Source organism: Argentina silus (genome assembly GCF_951799395.1).
Source record: "Argentina silus genome assembly, chromosome: 12".
In the NCBI taxonomy this organism is placed as follows: Eukaryota; Metazoa; Chordata; class Actinopteri; order Argentiniformes; family Argentinidae; genus Argentina; species Argentina silus.
In genome coordinates this window covers 2132449-2152255 of record NC_139666.1, presented here as the reverse complement: position 1 = coordinate 2152255, position 19807 = coordinate 2132449, and the positions used below count along the sequence as shown (strand labels likewise).

Below are 19807 nucleotides of genomic sequence, written 5' to 3'. Positions count from 1 at the left end.
AACTTCTATTGCAGTTTATTTATTAAGGATTTCAATTGCCGTCATGTTGTCATCGTCGTATTTTCAAGCCCTGCAGTCAGAATTCCACTTTATTGTCCAATTTGAGACTGCACAGACACACCGCCTGTTCTAAATTAGCCTAGCCTGAATTCAGTCAAACAAGCCCGACCCATCGCAGCATACAGGCTTTTCCTGATTCAGGTGCAGGTGTGAAGAAAACATAAATGATTGGTCATGAAAAGTGCCACAGTGAAGGGCCTGCTGCGCTATGCAGCCTGTAAAGCCTCTGCCTGAGCCTCTGTTCATACCTCAATGAGGTGAAATGGGTGAAGCTAGTTTTAGCAATAGTGTTCATCGTCATAAGAAGAGACTGCGGGGCTTCACAGCCGTCGTAAATCTCATGCAGCCAAATCGGACAGATTATAAACCCATCATGCAAATTCTTGAAAGGCGCTGATCAGCGCCGGTCGGCAACTGCTCAAAATTGACCTTCTCAAACAGACTCATCAAGGCCGGATGCACAAACTCGGAAGACTTCTGCTTCCAAGATTTATGGCACATAACAGTGTAATAAAACTGGAATCCACAAAGCAGGCATATAGGCAACAAGAAGCATTGATTTTGGTACAGCCCTACTGTACATACAATATGTTCTCGTCGCAGTTTTCTAGTAATGAAGTAAGATTTTCCTTCTGTCCCTTTAACTCCTTATCGCGTCCACATTCAGAAACACACCCCTGTTCAGCTCAGCTGGAGGTGCGCTGTAAGTAGTGCCACATACATAGACTGTAATGTATGGCTGTATCATGGTGTATTTTGTAGGGAAACCTTGTCATACTGTATTAACATTTCAATGTAATTGATGTCTAGTTCTGTTCGTAATCGTTTAGGATAATCGAGAGCGGGTGCGTCCGCCATGATGGCCGCTCCTCAATGCGTACGGGCGGCTACATATTTCTTTTATCTGTGTATGTTACTAGACGAAGATGGAAAATGAACTGTGGTTATCGTCGTGCCACAGAACGTACACAAATTCATATCATGAATGACATGAACGACGTGAGAATGTACACAATTCAGTGACCGTCAATTGGATTGAGACACAATTCTTGCCGGCACACTAACATGGTTCGGAGATGAACAATGCATTGAAATCGAATTACTATATTCCCTTCTTGACTTCGTCGTTATAGAACAGTATCAGTGACCAAAAAACGAATTACAAATCACTAGTGACCAGTAGCATAAACAGTGTATTTGCACACGTTCAATTAATACAATGCATTTGCCTCTTGCGCATTTTACGCAGTATACTATGAGGCATTGTGGTCCAAATCATCTCTCTCAGCTCTCTCTCAGCTCTCTCTGTCTCTCTCTCTCTCTCTCTCTCTCTCTCACACACACACACACACAAACACACACACATTCAATAGAGTTGTTAATCGTACAAGTTTGTACTATCAAAAACAATCACACAGCACTATGTTTTCTACTTTCAGGCGTGGAGAGGATCACACACACACAAACTCAACCATTAGCTCCAACGCCATGACAACCTATGTTTACTCCTCTCCCACCGTGGTTCCTGATAGCACTGTGCTGGATGAGGCCAGTGAGGAGGAGGGCCAAGCTGTGGCACCAGCCACCCCCAGGCCACACCTATGCTCAGAATGTGGATGCACCTTCAGCCGGCAGCCAGAGTCAGAGACACACAGGAGGTCCTCAGCTTCTACAGAACGTCCGTACACCTGTGATCTGTGTGGAGAGACCTTCGCCCAGCCCTCAGCCCTCGCCAGACACCAGCGCCTCCACCCAGATGAGAGGGCGTCCAGATGCCCGTCCTGCGCCAAACGGACCGGCCTCCCCTCGGGCCGACTGCGCCCCGCACGCGTCGCCCGCATGGACAAGCACGCGTACAACTGCCCGCTCTGCGCCAAGACCTTCATCTCCTCCTCCCACCTGACCCTGCACCTGCGCTCGCACAAAGGAGAGAGGAAGTTCAGGTGCGGCGTCTGCGGGAAAGTCTTCGGGCAGTCCTGCCACCTGATGCGCCACAAGACCATCCACAGCGGCGACAGGCCGTTCAAATGCCCCGAGTGCGGCAAGAGCTTCGGCCGCGCCTCCCACCTCAAGACCCACCGGCGGCTCCACACGGGCGAGAAGCCCTTCAGGTGCACCCAGTGTGACAAGGCTTTCACCCAGAAGGCAGGGCTTATCATGCACTATCGACAGCATACAGGGGAGCGGCCCTACAAGTGTGACCAGTGTGGGAAAGCCTTCTGCTCCTCCGCCCTCCTGCTCTCCCACAAGGCCCTGGAGTCAGGCGAGCAGAGCTTCCACTGTGACAGGTGTGACAAGAGCTTCAAGTCCGCAGCGGCGCTGAGACTGCACGGGAAAACCCACGGCACCCCGGAGGACCTCCGCTGCGGGGTCTGCTGCCACTCCTTCGTGCGCTCCTCTTACCTGCAGCTGTACATGCGCTTGCACAGCAGACAGAGGCCGTACCACTGCAAGGTGTGTAACAAGACGTTTGCCAAGATGGTCACCTTCATGAGACACTGTGAAAAACACCTGAGGCAGAATAGGGGTGACGATGACGATGACGATGACGATGAGGAGGTTGAAGAGGAGGAGGAGGAGGAGGAGGAAGAGGAGGAGGAGGAGGAAGATGTCAAACCTCCTATGGTGCCTCCGCCTCCCTCTCCTCCCTCTCCTTCATCCATGTCCACTCTGCCTCTTTTCTCAGAGGTCATCACACGCTCCCGAACAAGAGCCAAGAGTAAGATGGAGTGAATGAATACACAACCATGCACCAAATCAGAAATCGGAATTGGGTTACAGAACAATACCATTGTGCTACTTTCAATACAAAAACACTCAGCTCTTGTAAAAAATCCTTTAAAGACTTTGTCTATAAATTAATAACTATCTCCGTGCTCTGTTTTATTCTTGTTCTATGATGATGTCTTTAACATTTTGACATTGTTGTGTTTTAAAAGGCTTGTTCATCATTTATATTTAGAGGTTTTCACTGTATCCTTTGTGTCTTTAATAACAGATTTGTCAAAAGTTTATTCATGGTAGATGTAAAATTGGACATGCACTGTGAGTGAATTTATAGGACGTTGATCCTATAATGAAGGAACTTTCTCTTTTGATTACAAGGTATTTGATTACATGGTATTTGATTACATGGCATTTGCAAAGTCCATTTATGCAACTATTGTCTGAGGGCATGTCTCATGTGTCTTGGATCTTGAAGCTTACTGGCATTGTGATATAGAAAGTCTCTAGTCAAATATATTCTAATTCCATCGTAAACTAATGCAATGCAAAATCTGCAGATTAAAAAGCAACCACGTAGAATTGCTGCATACAAGTTGTTCCTCCTCTCGTCCACTAGGTGGAACTACTGAGCTTCTGTGTAACTTGGTTCAAGTAATGAAACATTTTTAATGTACGACCTAATGTATAACAAACCTGAGCTCTTAACCATTTTTCCAAAAACCAGTTTACAATGTTATTGTGGTGCTTCCTCATTCCATTTACTGTCTTTGTAATGAAAACAATATTCAGAACCTAGAGATCGCATTCCATTTTGACGACAATAAATGTCCCGTCTCTGGATTTAACAGGTTAAAGGTTATTTCATCTTCTTCCAGGCATGTGTGTGGTTCAGGGTCACGTCTTCAACTCAGTCTTCTGTCATTGTGAATCATTTAATACTACTACTACTACTAATAATAATATATTAAATGTGTATGGTTCAGGGTCACGTCTTCAACTCAGTCTTCTGTCACTGTGTAAATGAATTAATCAGAATTCAACTCTCTGTGTCAATAATAATAATAATAATAATAATAATAATAATACATTAAATGTGTATAGCACTTTCTCATGGACTCAAAGCACTTTACATGTCCAAAATATTAAAATAAAAATATAGGAGGACAGTCACAGAACATACATAATATACAGGTGAGTTTAATAATGTGTTCAATGTGGTTTGGCTTTCTACATCCTCCACTGATAGAATCTGAGTGTCATCTCCACATTGGGAAACTCTAGTTTTGGTCATAGAACAGCTATGTGACCAAATATGAATCATATCAATAACTCCTTAGTTATGTATATATCTTCAAAAACTCTGAAGGAAATTGCCATTAAAGTACAGTATATTTAGAAAAAAATATAGAAACCCAGTTGCAATCATTACTGCTGTACACAAATGATTTCCATAACTGTGTGTAAGTAGAAGATCCTGATTTGGGTGTTTTATTTGCACTGCAAAGAGAAGTATATCTGTGAAATGAACGCTTTGTAAGGAGTTCTAATGTTCATTGTCCACTAGATGGGGGTATAGGCATGGTAATGTTCAATCAATGAATCCAGCCTGATTCTGTTGACTTCTAATATGATATATAAGCCATTTATCTGACGCTTTTATCCAAAGCGATTTACATTGCAGTGAGTGCACACATTTCAGTATACATGGTCCCAGCAGGAATCAAACCCACAACCTAAGCGTTGTTAGTGTTAGAAATTATTTTTATAAAAACAGTTTATTATTGCTATAATAAAAATACATTACTGCAGTGTGCTAAATTTACTAATGTGATGGCCTGTTGATAAATGAGAGATGGATCAAGCATTAGTCCCATAGTACATTGGATTAATACATGGAGAGGTTAAGCCAGGTCATCAAGAAAGATGTTGCAACACACGCTTACACAAAGAGCTATAGTGGAAAGTACCAGGCTAGGGAGGAAAGGCTAGGGAGGACATAGGTATCTTACAGTAGCTGTCTTATCTCTTACAGGGTGCTGACTCCGCAGATGGGACAATGGTGTGACCAGCCCGTGAACAACAAGGGATGCCAAGTCTAAACCGCGGTTCCTCCCCAACCAAATAGCCAATCACAATCATTTTGTATACTGTAAATACTTTGTTTGACTGTTTGAATGCATCCATTTATGGAAGGTTGGTTACAGATTAACAGCTTGCTGACTGTGATTTTCTTCGCCAAAAGTGGTCCTTGTACAAGCCTAGAATTCTGACATATAAATAAATAGTTAAAAGTAAGAAGTAGTTTGTCTTCTCCTTCAAATAAAGAACACGTTTTCTCACATTAGTGCCATGCTCTACCAACTGAGCCACAGAAGGCCTTCTGATATGTGGCCGTACTCATCTTAGATGGGAACATTGAACCAGGCTGATTTAGATTGTGTTCAATGTTTCCTCATCAGGGAATTCTCCATTTCAAGATGCAGTCATGTAGGCTATATCATGAATCTTTCTGGTAAATAAATAATCCTGGCACTCTAATAATAATCTGGCTGGGGAGGGTATGCTGACGATATGGCACGGTGACCCTACTGACATCACCGCAGTCACAGAACAGGCTGATAATCCCTGTGCCACAACCCACTTTCCCCCTCAGCGAGTGTGACCTGTAACCTGCTGTCTAACTGCTAGCCTTTCGATAGCTGGTTAACCTCGGGTATTTGAGGAGATGGTCACGTGTGTCGGCAAGCCAGAGGTCGTTCGAGGCTCGGTCGGAGCAAGTCGAACTGCGGGGCGGTGACTGCTTGCGACAGCTTGACATCTGTTTCACAGCACTGTTGTTAAGGATAACCTGGCGGTTCGCCTCAGTGTGGTGCCTTGCTGACAACATCTCCAAGTGAAGGCGCTGAATTGTCAAACACAGGACAACACAAATATACACAGTCAGTCTCAGAATCCTGAGTTGCCAAAATACCCTAAATTATCCCGTCTTGTGGTTGCAGCTAGATGGGACATATTGACCCTGTAGCTTCGCCCACCACCACCTGTCAGGTGAGCTCTGAGTCTGTCTCCAGCGATGAAACTAAGATAGGATATGTGATCACGCATAATGAGCAACCATGCAATGCATTATTTTGCATATACGTTCAAATACCAGGATATGTTGGTCAGTTTAACTGTGTGCTAAACAAGGAAGTGCGGTACATTCACACACCTGGTCACTGCCTTTCTCAGTGAAATCTGCCAGCCCAATATATCCCTCAGGGGATTGGTGTCATGCTCTGCCTCCTGCATCATCAAGAAGCTCAGCCCGCTCACCGCTCAAAAACAACAGCAGCAGGATATAAAGCTCTAGTTAGCGCTTGTTTCATGTATGTCATGTTTCTTTATGGTGTCAAGTTCGCCAATTAAGAGTTAACAAATCCCATGCAAAGAATTGCAGGGATTTGGACATTTTTGGTCATTCAGTTGAAATGTCGTTAAATGCTGTTAAATGCTTATTTCCAGGTTCAGTTACAGTTACAGGTTACAGTGTGTTCAAAATATTTGTCTCGACACAAAAGTTCCTCTTGACATAAATGCTTTCCAACACAATGTTTAAATAATTTCTAATAAACTTTGCATGCTTCCTCCTTTTATATATCGTATATGAAAAGTCATACAGCTGCCACATAAACAGTTATGGGACAAAGACAAGAATGTTTTTTATTTGTTGTTTAAACAATTTTAAAAACTAAATTAAAATCACAATTCAAAAAGAAGCAATTTACAGATATATTGATGTCTCTTTGTATAACACAAAATGATGAGGGTAATTTGTTTTGAAGGCAAACATAGGCTTGAATCATTCCTCTGGTGCACCAGACTATTTGGGTAGACAGTCTCTTAAATCACATCAACTATATCAAGGCTATGGATGACAATTATGGTTCAAATGTGTTAGGGTTAGGGTTAGGGTTAGGGTTAGGGTTAGGTTAGGCATCCCCAAGCCATAACCCTAACCCTGTAATCCCAACCTGATGTGGTACTTGACCTTTATCTAATGTATGTGTCAGTTTTCCTGGTATTAGAGCCAATTCCATTATGTTACTCTGACTAATCTGACTATACTCTGAGACATTACACACACACACACACACACACACACACACACACACACACACACACACACACACACACACACACACACACTCTTTGGCAAATATCTGTCTGGTGTCAATTTCCCAACACATTGTTTTTACAGCCTATAAAACATAAGGTTACTGCCTAAATTCACTCGTTCTTCTTCTTCTTCTTCAAAGTCCTCTTCACGCAGCACTTATGGAAACAGAAGAAGCAGCTTTTAACCGTCACGACAACAACAACGGCCGCTATGATAAGGAGCAGGCCGAAGACATCCAGGCTGTGGTACTGGATCCAGTTCAAGTCATGGGCCGCTGGCCTCAGATGCTCCGCCCCCTTATGCCTCATCACAAACTCGGTCCAGTAGACAGCCAGGTCCAGAGGTTCTACAGGACGGTCCAGATGCACCGCGGAGAGTTTCATCATCTTCTCTTTGTAACTATGGAGACAAGATAGGGCACATTTCAAATCAAATGCTTTATTTGATATTTATTGCACACAACCCCCCCCGAAACAACACACATGCACACCCCTAGGAGAGAGCACAGGGTCAGCCATAGTTCAGCGCCCCATGGACCAGTTGGGGGTTAAGTGCCACAGGTAGGCATATGATGCCAGCAACCCTTCAGTCACCAGCTCACATCCCTCTGCCTCCTGGGGTGGGGAATCGAACCAGCAACTTACCAATTGCTGGCTGCCCTTCCTAACCTCTGGACTACCTGCCCCCTTTAAGATGCCCATAATAGGTGTAAAACATCTGTTAAGGCGGTGGAGGACACTCATTTGATATTCATTAACGTTTTGCACCATGCTACACTTATTGACCAATATTCAACACAGTGATGATATGAAAATTACAAAAAAGTTGTCGATAAGGGTACTCATGTGCAGCTTAATTAAGCCCACAAGTCTATGTGTGCTGTGGTCCTCTGTGGCTCAGTTGGTTGAGCACGGCGCTAACAACGCTTAGGTTGTGCGTTCGGTTTCCGCTGGGACCATATATACTGAAATGTATGCACTCATTGCGATGTAGGTCGCTTTTGGATAAAAGCGTCAGCTAAATGGCATGTATTGTTATTATTACTGTATCTGGACAAAATGAATAAGACTGTCCCCTGATCTACTTGAAAATCTCCTCATATAACACAATGTCTAACCTCTTGTCGTTGATGACCTTGTTGAGGGCCTCCAACAAGATGTCTGAGGTCAGGTCAAATATACTGAGGACCTCCCCCACGCCTCTGGCAGCCATGCGGTGCACGTTGTCCCCCTGGTCTCCAAACAGTGGCACCATCACCATGGGCACGCCGTTGCAGAGCCCTTCATAGATGCCATGGGCCCCTCCGTGGGTAATGAAGGCCTTGATCTTGGGGTGGCCTACACGGAGAAGGACACATCCACCAAGAGTCAGAATCAAATTAAACTAAACTTAATTAACTTAACTATTATTCCCATGACATTAAAGGGTTGGTTCAGGATTTTTCAACTTAACTCATTTTATTGTCGAGGGTGAATAAAGTCACCCAAATGGTCAACATTCTAGAGTGCCACGGGTGACTTTACTCACCAAAAATGCATCAATTATGACGCTTCATTTTGTAGCCAATCAAAGTATTGTCGCTAGGTAAACACCACATAAAACACTTGGGACTCTTGGTGTTATTGGCAGTTAGTGAGTTAAACAGTTAAACATCTGACTATAAGTTGAAAAATCCTGAACCAACCTTTTAGGTCGATAATAACTTTATGATATAATATATGATGCTCTATACCTTACCACTGTATTTAACTTAGTGTTGTGTATTTTACTTTAAAAAGTACCATCCTGAAACCTTGCCCATGTGTTCTTCCTAGAATGTGTGAGAAGCCAAACAAACCTAGAAGGTCGTTTTGAGGGAGCCACTTCATCAGTTTGACGTTCTTTGGGGCGTTTTCAGGCACGGCTCCTGTGTATCTCCACAGAACCTTGAGACACAAACAGCACAAACAGTTTAACATCGGCCCTGTTTAACATCGGCCCAGTTTAACATCGGCCCTGTTTAACATCGGCCCAGTTTAACATCGGCCCTGTTTAACACCGGCCCTGTTTAACACCGGCCCTGTTTAACATCGGCCCTGTTTAACATCGGCCCAGTTTAACATCGGCCCTGTTTAACATCGGCCCAGTTTAACATCGGCCCTGTTTAACACCGGCCCTGTTTAACACCGGCCCTGTTTAACACCGGCCCTGTTTAACATCGGCCCAGTTTAACATCGGCCCTGTTTAACATCGGCCCAGTTTAACATCGGCCCTGTTTAACACCGGCCCTGTTTAACACCGGCCCTGTTTAACACCGGCCCTGTTTAACATCGGCCCTGTTTAACACCGGCCCTGTTTAACGTCGGCTCTTGCACAAATACCAGTCAAGATAAGCGAGTTAGCATTCCTAAGAGATAAGAAAGGCAGGGGACAAAAGAGTTGTTCTCTGTTTCGGAGAACTGATGATTGATTAGGAATTTACGCATACAAGCATTAATAACTAACACAGCATAGGAAAACAAAGATTGATCTTAATGGGCCACAAAATGCTTGCACAAGGGATTGTGGTCGTAAACATGTTCTTATTGTTAGAAACCTACAACCCTAATAAATCGGATATACAGTACCAGTCAAAAGTTTGGACACAGCTTGCCAAGAGTGTGCAAAGCTGTCATCAAAGCAAAAGGTGGCTACTTTGAAGAATCTAAAATATAAAACATATTCTGGTTTGTTTTTTAACACTTTTTTGTTTACTACATAATTCCATATGTGTTCCTTCATAGTTTTGATGTCTTCAATATTAATCTACAATGTAGAAAATAAGAAAAAAAATAAAGAAAAACCATTGAATGAGAAGGTGTGTCCAAACTTTTGACTGGTACTGTAGATGACCATACGTTTTATGTTATTGACAATGATTATCCGGTCTGAGGAGGATGCTAATGGAGGTCCCTCCTCAGAATTAGCAAACAATGTGGCCTGGGTTGGTCCAGTGATCATTTGGATATCTATCCAATAAAAAGAACTACCCACTAAAAAAATTATTAGCAAACAAAATTGAACTGAGAAGGTATGTGCATCACTAAGATTGAAAGGATTGCATGTTTCATGTAAACATATTCTGTTGCACTCACAATTTGAATGTCTAGTTGTACTGTAATAGAGTGGTATTGCATTGAATTAGAGTTAAGGCCAGTTTACCCTTTGAGGAATCTGCCTGAAGGCTTCAAAGAATTGTTTGGCGTTTTCCTCTGGCATCTTGGACACTATGGATCCCAGGGTAAAGACAACAAACCCATCCTCTCCAGACCCTTCTACAAACTCTTCTACGTCCTGCAGGGAGGGAGGGGAGAAACCAGAGGTCACATGAAACAAACACAATACATCAATGTTTTTTTAGGGCATTTCTGCTTCATTGGGACAGAGATAGTAGAGATCGACAGGAAGGATGGGTGAGAGAGAGGAGGGATGACATGCAGGATATGTCGATGGCCGGAATCGAACCAGGGACCTTGCGATGACATGGCATGCGCCTTAGTGTGCTACGCCACTGAGCGCCCCACAATGCATCAATACTTAAGTATTCACTGGTTTCTTTAGTCTAACATTCACTTCAGGAGACTGACGTTATCGAAGGAGGTCAGGTAAATTTCTCATGCCCTCTGTTCATAAAAGATAAAGGCATGGGTCCTATACAACAATCACAGCAGAAAAAACAACAATGTCCTCCTTCCTTCAGCGCTCTCTAACACAATAAGGCCCCTCAGTTCCTTTCTTAGATTACCATGGCCAGAGTCCAGGGGGGAGAAACTGCTTTTCCTGGCTCAGGTTTCAGTGCCTGCTTTGAAGGTTTCCAGAGGACGAGAGTGGGTGGATGAAGCTCTCCCTAGAACATGGCCTGTTTATGGCAGCCTGCTGTTTCTCTCTCAAAACAATGCATTGCCAAACTAATGCTTATTGCACACACTCCTCCTTCAAACGATCCCTCAAAACCCATCTTTTTAAACTTGCTTTTAATCTTTAACTATTATTTATAGTTGTTTTTACTTTTATTTGTGCTTTTGTTTTACTTTCTATTTATCTATGTGTTCTTGTTCTCTCCATGGGATGTAGTGTCTTTGAGTACTGAGAAAAGCGCTACACAAAATAAATGCATTATTATTATTATTATTATTATTATTATTATTATTGTTATTATTAAGCATGAACTGTCATTGTTGCTCTCCCCAAGCTCAAGAATGTGGTTTGCAAACATCTCCAAAAAGAACTGTTTCGACATTTTGCGAACAAGACCATTGTCTTGTGGTCCAGTGGTTTTAAACTCTCCAAAGAACAGTTATGAAAGTATGTTTGGCATGATTCCCATAGCACTCTGGAGAAAGTCACTCCATATTACTGAATTTATAGTTCTAGTACTCTGGACTAAGTGTTTCTAAATGTATTTTCAGATCACAAGGCAAAGGAGAAGAAAGTTTGCAATTCAGAAAATGACATTTGAGCGTTGAACAATTGAGCAAAGATTTATTGTAAATGTTGTACTTTACGCCTGTGTTTTTTTGTGTTTTTTCTGTGTTTGTTTTTACAGTATCCTTATATTTTTGCACTTTATTTGCATTATTTATATACTTTCCAGGCATATAATACCTGTACCTTACGCAATCTCAGCCACAAACAAGCAAATACACACCTTGTTGCATGACCCGGACCCATAACATGCACGATGCCCACTCTAAGTTCTATGTTTTAACATCCTTTCCAAAGACTCACCTTCGGTAGTGGACTTCTCTTGCCGCCATTGATGCCTCCAATGTGGATCATATTGGGCATGCTGGGTCTCGGATACTCAAAGCTGAAATCATACCTGAGCAGCCAGATAGCACCTTGCCCAATGAGCTCCCTGTAAGTCATATCCTTCTCTAGATACCTGCTGGTGAGCTCGTCAAAGCTTCTATACATGACCTGACACAAGTAAGACTCCAGCACGAACGTCATCGTGTTCTTCAACCTCTGGAGGAAGTTCATGCGGTCTGTGTTGCCCGTGTAGAAGCGCGGGACGTAGGAGATGGGACTGGGGCACTGGGCCGCTCGGTCATCCAGCCCACAGGGCATCCCACGCAGGAAATAGACAGCAGGGATGGAGAAGGTTTCGGCCAGGATGGAGCCGCAGGGGAGGAAGGGGTCGGTAAGCAGGAGCTCGAAGCCTTCCCCCCGCAGACGCTGCATCAGAGGCTGGTCATACAGTAGCCCCTCGCAGCCCCTAACCTGCATGGTGGTGATGTTGACCAACCTCTCTACGTTGACGAAAATGTCCATTATACCCGGTTTCTTGGCGAACACGCTGTCTTTCAGCTGGTCCATATTGCTTTCCAGCTCAGCCTTGGTGTAAGGCACGTGGAAGGTCTGTGTCCTGTAGGAGTCCGATCCCTGGATGAGGATGCTGGTCTCTGGCACCAGGACCACCATGTCATGGCCCCTCTGGGAGAGCTCGTTCACCAACAGCTTCATGCTGAGCCAATGACTCCCGTCCACGGGCATAACCAGCACCTTCCCCCCCTGCACGGGCCCCAGAGTGCAGCAGCACAGCCAGACCAGCAGCCCACGCAGAGCAGGAACCCACACCCCTCTACCCATGCCTCCTTTAGGCAGTGTGAGCAGTGTCACTGTGAGAAGGATACTACTTCGCTGAAATTAGGAGGGGGCTGTGCTCTTAGACTAAAGGGTGTGTGTGTGTGTGTGTGTGTGTGTGTGTGTCTTTGGCTTCTGCCTGAGTAAAAAATGCTTGTGCAGGCAGACTGTTATATAAGCCTCAACAGGAAGGGAGGGCGGGACGGAGGAAGGGTGTAAAGTCCATATTGGCTGAATTCTCTCAGAGTAATTATTTATTATGTCCAATTGAGAGATTAGAATTTAGGTGAAAGATTTGCTAGCTTTTGATACAATCATTTATTTAAAGCTACACCAGAAATTGTTTAATAAACAAGTTTTTTCACACAAAGATTTAGAAAAACGTACAATATTCTGGTATTACTACCATTGTATACTGTATATACTGAGTCTTGAATTATGGGTTTCTTCTATAAAATAAACAGTATTTTGTCAATTGAACAAAATACACCCTGACTTGTTATTAAAAGGAAAAGCAATGTAAAAGTCATTAAGCAGCACATGCAAGTCATGGTGGCCATGCACACTTGCATGGATTACCTCATGTTTCGTGCGAAAACTGGCCCATTACCTACTGCTCCTCCCTGTCTCCTCCTACCCAAAACAGCTTCACACGCACACACAGGCGCTTCAAAAAGACCAGTGGCGTGCGAAGCCATCTGTCTCGGGAAACAAACACCCACACCTCCACTCGGCAGAGATAACATCAACTATATGATATACGGAAAGGAATTTCACCTGTCAGAGCCAACACTACCTGTGCTAACATCATTTCAGAGAACTTTGACACAGATACTTTAGATTTGTCGCACATTTGTATTGTATTGTATTTTGTATACCCTTTAACGTTAGGTATGGTAAAAGACATCGGGACTGAATTACAGTAATACTGACTGAAAACATCATTACGATTACAATAGACAAACTAATAGTAGTAAATATTGATTTGGGGGCGAAATGATTCAACAATGTAATAACAATTAAATGTTAGTTGTTTCTATGTTTGTTTGCATATCTGTCAGGAGGCTACAGAGTAGTAATGTATATATATTACAGAGTAAACAACGAGCTGTGGAATGTAGCCGGCCCCGGGGACAATCCAACACTCAGTAATTAGGCTACTTTGATGTCAGTGATTGACCATCTGTTTTCAGTGAGATGATGGTCCTTAGAATAAATGGAAAGTGACCACACTAAGAACACAATTAACCAACAGTATAATTTCTGAGCACACTTCAAATGACATGCCTTGGGTATTATATTCTCTAAAACGTAACGTTGGGAGTCTAAACGGGCCATTTCCCCTGTGCTCTGTAAACAGATCCTGTCGTTTTCATGTGAATGAAATTAAGAGGGCTGTTTATTACGAAATTAAGATGCCTAACCTTAACCTCTCAAATAGTACTGCCTGACCGCCACGCAAGTCGTAGTTCACGTAGTTTACGCAACATATTTTACGTTTTTTATGTTTCTTACGTCAAAACAGGCGGTCAAACGCTGGTATAGTCAGATAACATGTGCACACAGATCGTATTTCCTTGGTCTGCAGAAATGACTCCCCAGAACGTGTTCAGTTGGAGACTATGTTGGTTTTTACAGACTCTAGAGTCTAGACTGTACAGTACCAGTCTACAGTACCAGTCAAAAGTTTGGACACACGTTGCCAAGAGTGTGCAAAGCTGTCATCAAAGCAAAAGGTGGCTACTTTGAAGAATCTAAAATATAAACCATATTCTGGTTTGTTTAACACTTTTTTGTTTACTACATAATTCCATATGTGTTCCTTCATAGATTTGATGTCTTCAATATTAATCTACAATGTAGAAAATAATAAAAAATGAAGAAAAACCATTGAATGAGAAGGTGTGTCCAAACTTTTGACTGGTACTGTATAGCTAGACTAATCTCACAGTAAACAAAGACAATCCTGGCCCTGGACACAGGGCCTTTGTTTCCTAGTGCAGCACTAACACACCCGATTTATGTGTTCAAGATTAGTTGCATCAGGGGTTAGTGACAAGCGGAGACTGAAATTCACCTCTTCTGGACCAGGACCAGATTTAAGAAACCCCGGACCAGATTTAAGCAGCACATGCACCAGATTTAAAAAACCCTGGTTTAATCTACATTTTTTACGCCATATTTTAACTACTGGTACCTACCAGAGGCAAAGGATTTGGCTCTTCACAATTCATCCCACCAACCATGACCATATTAGGCATCAGAGGTCGGGGGAACTCGAAGGCGAAGTCAGAGCGCATGAGCCAGATGGACGCTTTGCTCATCATCTCCACCATAGACGTCTCCTTCTGCAGGAAGTCTGAGGCCAGTTCGTCCACCGCAGAGTACAGGTACCTGCAGGACAGGGGCTCCAGAAGGCCCCTTACGATGTTGACTGTCCTCTGCCCCAAGGTCATGTGATCGGTGTAGTGCGAGAAACGGTATGGGACGTAGGAGCTGGGCAGTGGGCACTGGGTGGCCACAAAGTCCAGGCTACACGGGAGGCCGCTCTGAAAGTAGATGGATGGGATGGCGAGATACTCTGCAACGATGACTCCGAGGGGTTCGAAGGGGTCGCTGAGGATGGCGTCGAACTCCAGATCCCTCAGAGTCTGCATCATCTCCCGGTTGTAGAGCAGGCTGTCGCAGGCGTTGCGGGTGTAGTTTCGGAGCACCTCCAGGGTCCTGAAGTAGGACCACATCCTCATCAGAGCGTTAGACTGGTCCAGGCTCATAAGTTGGTCCAGGTTGCTCCTCTGGATCTTCTGAAGCTGGTCCTTGGTGTAGGGCACTGGGAAGGTGAGGGTGGTACAGTGAGCCGAGGGACCCATGCTGCCACTCACCTCTGGTATGACCACCACCACCTGGTTGCCCCTGCGCCCCAGCTCCTCCACCAGGGGCTTCAGGCCCGTCCAGTGGCTGCCGTCGGATGGTACCACCAACAGCTTTCCTGCCTGAACCCAGACCAAACAGAGGGAGAGGAGCAGCAGCCCTTGACCTCTGAACTCGAAAATCACCCTCCCTTTAGCCATGGTTCAGGCACCGTTCCCTTCAGCAACACAAAAGTAGAGTGAAAAATAATGAATGCTCAGCTACACTGTATCAAGGGAGGTTAGGAAACATGTGTACTTATAGAAAATGCTGAGTCATCATGCTTACAGTTTAGGAGGGGCAGGCATTAGGCAGGAATCAAGGCAAGATTACAAATTAAACAAAACATGTTGAGAGCCGGGGTGGCTTTTTCCCTCTGTCCTGTAGGAGAATAATACAAATGCTGTAAACCAGTATTGGACTCAGAGTAAGTGTTCCAAAAGTTGAGAATACCTTCCACTCAATCCCTGAGTGGAAGTTTTATTCATCATAAACTCATACAGGGCCATTTTCATTGTGTAAACAACTGTCTGAATGTTGCCTGTTTGATCCTGTAATATTGATGACAGTGATCTGCACATTTGTACCCTGAAGTCCCTCATTATAAGTACCCGGGTACTGTATCTGGATTGATCATGAACTGTTCTTTAAAATGCATGTTGAGAAACTGATCAAGAATTTTAGAGTTTTTTTGTATAGAAATAAGTCCTGCTTCACCTTTGAGAAAGGGAGGAAGATTGTCCAGGCCACGCTCCTCCCTGTCCTCCACTATGGTGACACAATTGACATTCACACAGCAGCCTCAGCTCTTAAACCACCAGACTCGGTTCATCACTCTGCTCCGCGGTTCATTGGGTCAGGAGTCTTTGACTTCGACAAGGGCTTATCATTGGACTTTATTAGTATATAAAGCTTTACTTTTAAAACTCCCGTTTTATCTCACACCACTGCTTTCATGGTAACCTCGCGGTGATCAGACACGCTCTCAGAGCTTGCAACTTGTGTCCACAGAATTGGGAAAAACTGCTTCTAGCTACTGTGCTCCTCAGACTTGGAACGATCTTCAGGGTAGACTGAGGTTGGAGCACTTGATCGTTTTAAGTCGTTGGTCAGGGACCAGCTCACAGAGGCATGCTCTTGTTTGGAGTCATTATTGTGTATCTTTGGTGTTTTACTGTGTTGCATATTCAATGTGTTGTTTTGTAATTGTATTTCTACGTGGACAAGGTATACCAGTAAAAAAGACCTTGGTCTCTGTGGGGGGACATGCAGCGTTCGGCCTGTAGAGGGAGCTACAGGACCGTGGCCGGGGTTGTGTCGGCGAGACTTTTGTTGCACACCTGCTGCGAATTAAGTCTCGCCGGCCAATGTAACAATGTCCGGTGGTACACAGAGGCAGACGCAGTATAATGATAAGGGAATTTCTCCCGTTTATTTTCAAAGGGGTCCGCTGGCACGGTTCGGCTTTCCAGCCTCGTTCAAAGTCTCTCTTTTGGTGCTCGGCTCTGCTCTCGCCGCCTGCTTCTCCAGCTTAGCTCCCTTACTGAAATGGCAGAAGCACACCCATCTTAAACATTCCCCGGCGAGACTTAATTCGCAGCAGGTGTGCAACAAAAGTCTCGCCGACACAACCCCGGCCACGGTCCTGTAGCTCCCTCTACAGGCCGAACGCTGCATGTCCCCCCACAGTCTCATTGTGTTTTCGCTGGATAAATACAGGTTAAATAAATACATTTAACATTACATTCATGGAAGTAAACAGGTGCAAGGTCCTTCACAGAAGCATACCCAAGAATATGTTAGCTATTTATGCACCAGCACTAACGTTTGCAAAGTCATCCTGCATACTACAGTACTTGAGAGACATAGGCAGTGTTTAGCAGACAACCTCTGGCTCACCAAGGCCATAACACGTTCTTGTGTTATCTGTCATTTGTGAATGTGCTGACTAGCTATCTGATCATTAATTTCCCTAGCCAAGCAGCCCAACCCACTGACTCAGAGGTGAAAGCAGGTGAATGTGATCTTTCAATGAAGGTGTGGTCATGAACTGACCAATAGTGTTTACACAAAGTGTGGTGTGTTTAACAAGTGCTTAATACCTTTCAAGAACAATCTTTCTAACAATGAAACCTGTCACCTGCCCAACCTCTGGAAGTACCACGCCATCTAGTGGCAGGGTTTTACACACACTTCAGTGGGAAACCATGCCTGTTTCCGAAGAGAAAACCTTATCTTGGTTGTTTAGAATGATCTTGCTTTGCATTCAGTAATCATGCGGATAATAATAATCCTGGACAAAACAATTCACAATCAAGCCCAACAGCTTCTATTTGTAACAGTAAAAGTAACGGTATGATAGTATACAGAATCAAATAGACTACAGTGTGATGATCCTACAAATCTTTCAAGGGATGAGGGCCTTCTTTATATTTGAACTCACGCTAGTATGATTGTCATAAATCAAAGATTTGCAGGATAATAAAACTAGACTATATCCATGTGGCGCACACGAACAGCAAAGCGTGTGTTTTGTTCAACCACATGGAGGTGCCAAAGCCATACAAATGTACAGCACTGTTTGATAATGCGGTTAAAATCATCTAGTGTAAATGAATGAAGCACTAATCTATAGGTCACTGTGTCTGATATTATATCATAAAGCGACATAAGAAATATACAGTATTTGACTACGGCCCTTTGTTGTTCCAAATATTCCCACAATATTTTAATTAATAAGCTACAAATATACCTGATAATATGAGGATGTTGGTAACAATGACGATGTTGTAACCGTGAGATACGGAAACATCTCTCTATCGCAAATATTTGTGTTACAGTTCAGTAATAGATTTCTGCCTTAGTCTATCTAAACATTTAGATCCAGAGCTTTGAGTCAAAGATGGTCTGGACGCCTTTGTAGTTACCAGTATCCATGTCAGACATTAAAACAAATAGGAAACATTTGAAATTGTTCATGCGCAACAGAGTCGTAACCATTTGGAGTATTTGCACCTCACAAAAAGCAAAACTGTGGCAAGAACGGTTTTATAAAAGGTTTTATGACTAAAAGACATTGGCTGTCTCTGTAGGAGAACACTTTAAAGAACCCTTGTTGGTACCCAGAGTCATGTTTGGTGCCATGGAACCAAAAAGGGTTCTACATGGCACCATCATGAGTTCTTTGTACCAAATGGGGTTCTTCAAAGGGTTTTAATTCAGAGATATCAGAAGAACCATTTTTTCTACGAGTGTAGGCTCTATCCAGTCAGACAATAGCATGCTGAAAAAAAAAAATCCCAAACCAATCTAGAACCAAGCACTTAATGGGTTAAAAAAAAAAAAAAAAAAAAGTTGACGCGCTACCAAACAAAACTTGAAGACCATGACATCGAGCTTCTCACCAGCTCCCTTCTCTAGACTTCAAAGGGAGATAGATGTCTCCCTCTCATCTCCTTACGCGCAGACAGTGGAGCTCTCCGCTTAGGATAACGCGCTCTCCAGACAACTCTTGACAACTGTATAAGACAGTACGGGAAGACGATAGCGCTCTCAACGTTGCGGTGCGACACGGGGTTCTTTTCTGACAAAACGTCGTGTCTGCTAAACGTTATTTTGTCAAGACAATGTGTGCGTAATCGCATTATTACATTGCATCGGGACAAAAAGTAAGGCGCACAAACAGATTCACATTGTTAAGAGGCTTTAGGGCTGGACATGACTCAAGGAGATTAACTATTGTTTCAATCAAGACATCGAATTCAGTCATTGGACGTTTATTTGGACAGTATTCTCTATTAGCCTACATTTGCAGTTGATACAGTATTTTCCAATTCCGATAAGCAAAGGGTCTCGGTGCTCTTTCTGTCTCGGCAAAATCACCTCTGAACTGAGGGAAATCTCTCCCGAAAGTGGATGGGAAGGATGGATTCACGTTCTTTCCACAACTAACTGAGGTATTGCGTTGGGGAGAGAGGGTAAGGACATTTCCACTGTGTCTTTGGTAGTGCATTCAACTTACTCAGCTAGAAAAAATTCAGGCTACGCCATAATCTAATGTAATCATACAGTTGTTGCTCTATTAAGTGACATAATAACTGAGGTTACTTTATAGGCTACTCGCAATTAAAATATGTTATGGTCACCATCAGTGTCATATGTTGTATGTCTTGTGAAGTGTATTCCTGATGCCTCAATGTAAAAATACTGTCTGTTCCTTTTTCACTCTCTCTCCCCCAGCCGATCTCAGCAATGGCATCTGCACGTGCGTCTGCTTGTCCTCAAACGTTCCAAAGTGGATTTACGCATTACGCATCTTGAATAACAGTTGAAGAGAAGTCATCAAAG

The 19807-nt window shown here is 43.6% G+C and overlaps 2 protein-coding genes across 3 annotated transcripts; one reads left to right on the top strand and one right to left on the bottom strand.

Annotated features, from left to right (window-relative positions):
* Positions 1-673: 673 nt before the first annotated feature.
* On the top strand, positions 674-3707 carry LOC310812948 (uncharacterized protein; the record flags this gene model as incomplete). The annotated part of the gene is made up of 2 exons (XM_083681713.1): positions 674-678; positions 1500-3707. The coding sequence occupies 2 exons, from the start codon at positions 674-676 to the stop codon at positions 2791-2793; spliced, it is 1299 nt and encodes a 432-aa protein (XP_083537839.1). The 3' UTR covers positions 2794-3707.
* A 2756-nt stretch (positions 3708-6463) lies between these two features.
* Positions 6464-15675, bottom strand: LOC310812645 (UDP-glucuronosyltransferase-like). 2 transcript variants are annotated; one of them, XM_083681290.1, is made up of 5 exons: positions 14752-15675; positions 10127-10258; positions 8784-8871; positions 8064-8283; positions 6464-7345 (listed from the first exon to the last, which is right to left on the bottom strand). In XM_083681290.1, the coding sequence occupies exons 1-5, from the start codon at positions 15619-15621 to the stop codon at positions 7057-7059; spliced, it is 1599 nt and encodes a 532-aa protein (XP_083537416.1). In that variant the 5' UTR covers positions 15622-15675; the 3' UTR covers positions 6464-7056. The 2 variants fall into 2 exon arrangements, with proteins under 2 accessions (XP_083537416.1, XP_083537417.1); XM_083681291.1 differs by lacking the exon at positions 14752-15675 and adding an exon at positions 11693-12702.
* Between the last annotated feature and the right edge of the window lie 4132 nt (positions 15676-19807).

Bases quoted from the DNA above. Each gene is read 5' to 3' on its own strand.
- LOC310812645 (XM_083681290.1), bottom strand. From the start codon at position 15,621: ATGGCTAAAGGGAGGGTGATTTTCGAGTTCAGAGGTCAAGGGCTGCTG. The intron at 8,872-10,126 runs GTAAACTGGCCT...TTGTGTCTCAAG, and splicing joins TCAGGCAGATTCCTCAAAGG to GTTCTGTGGAGATACACAGG. The intron at 7,346-8,063 runs GTTAGACATTGT...TTGTCTCCATAG, and splicing joins AAGGTCATCAACGACAAGAG to TTACAAAGAGAAGATGATGA.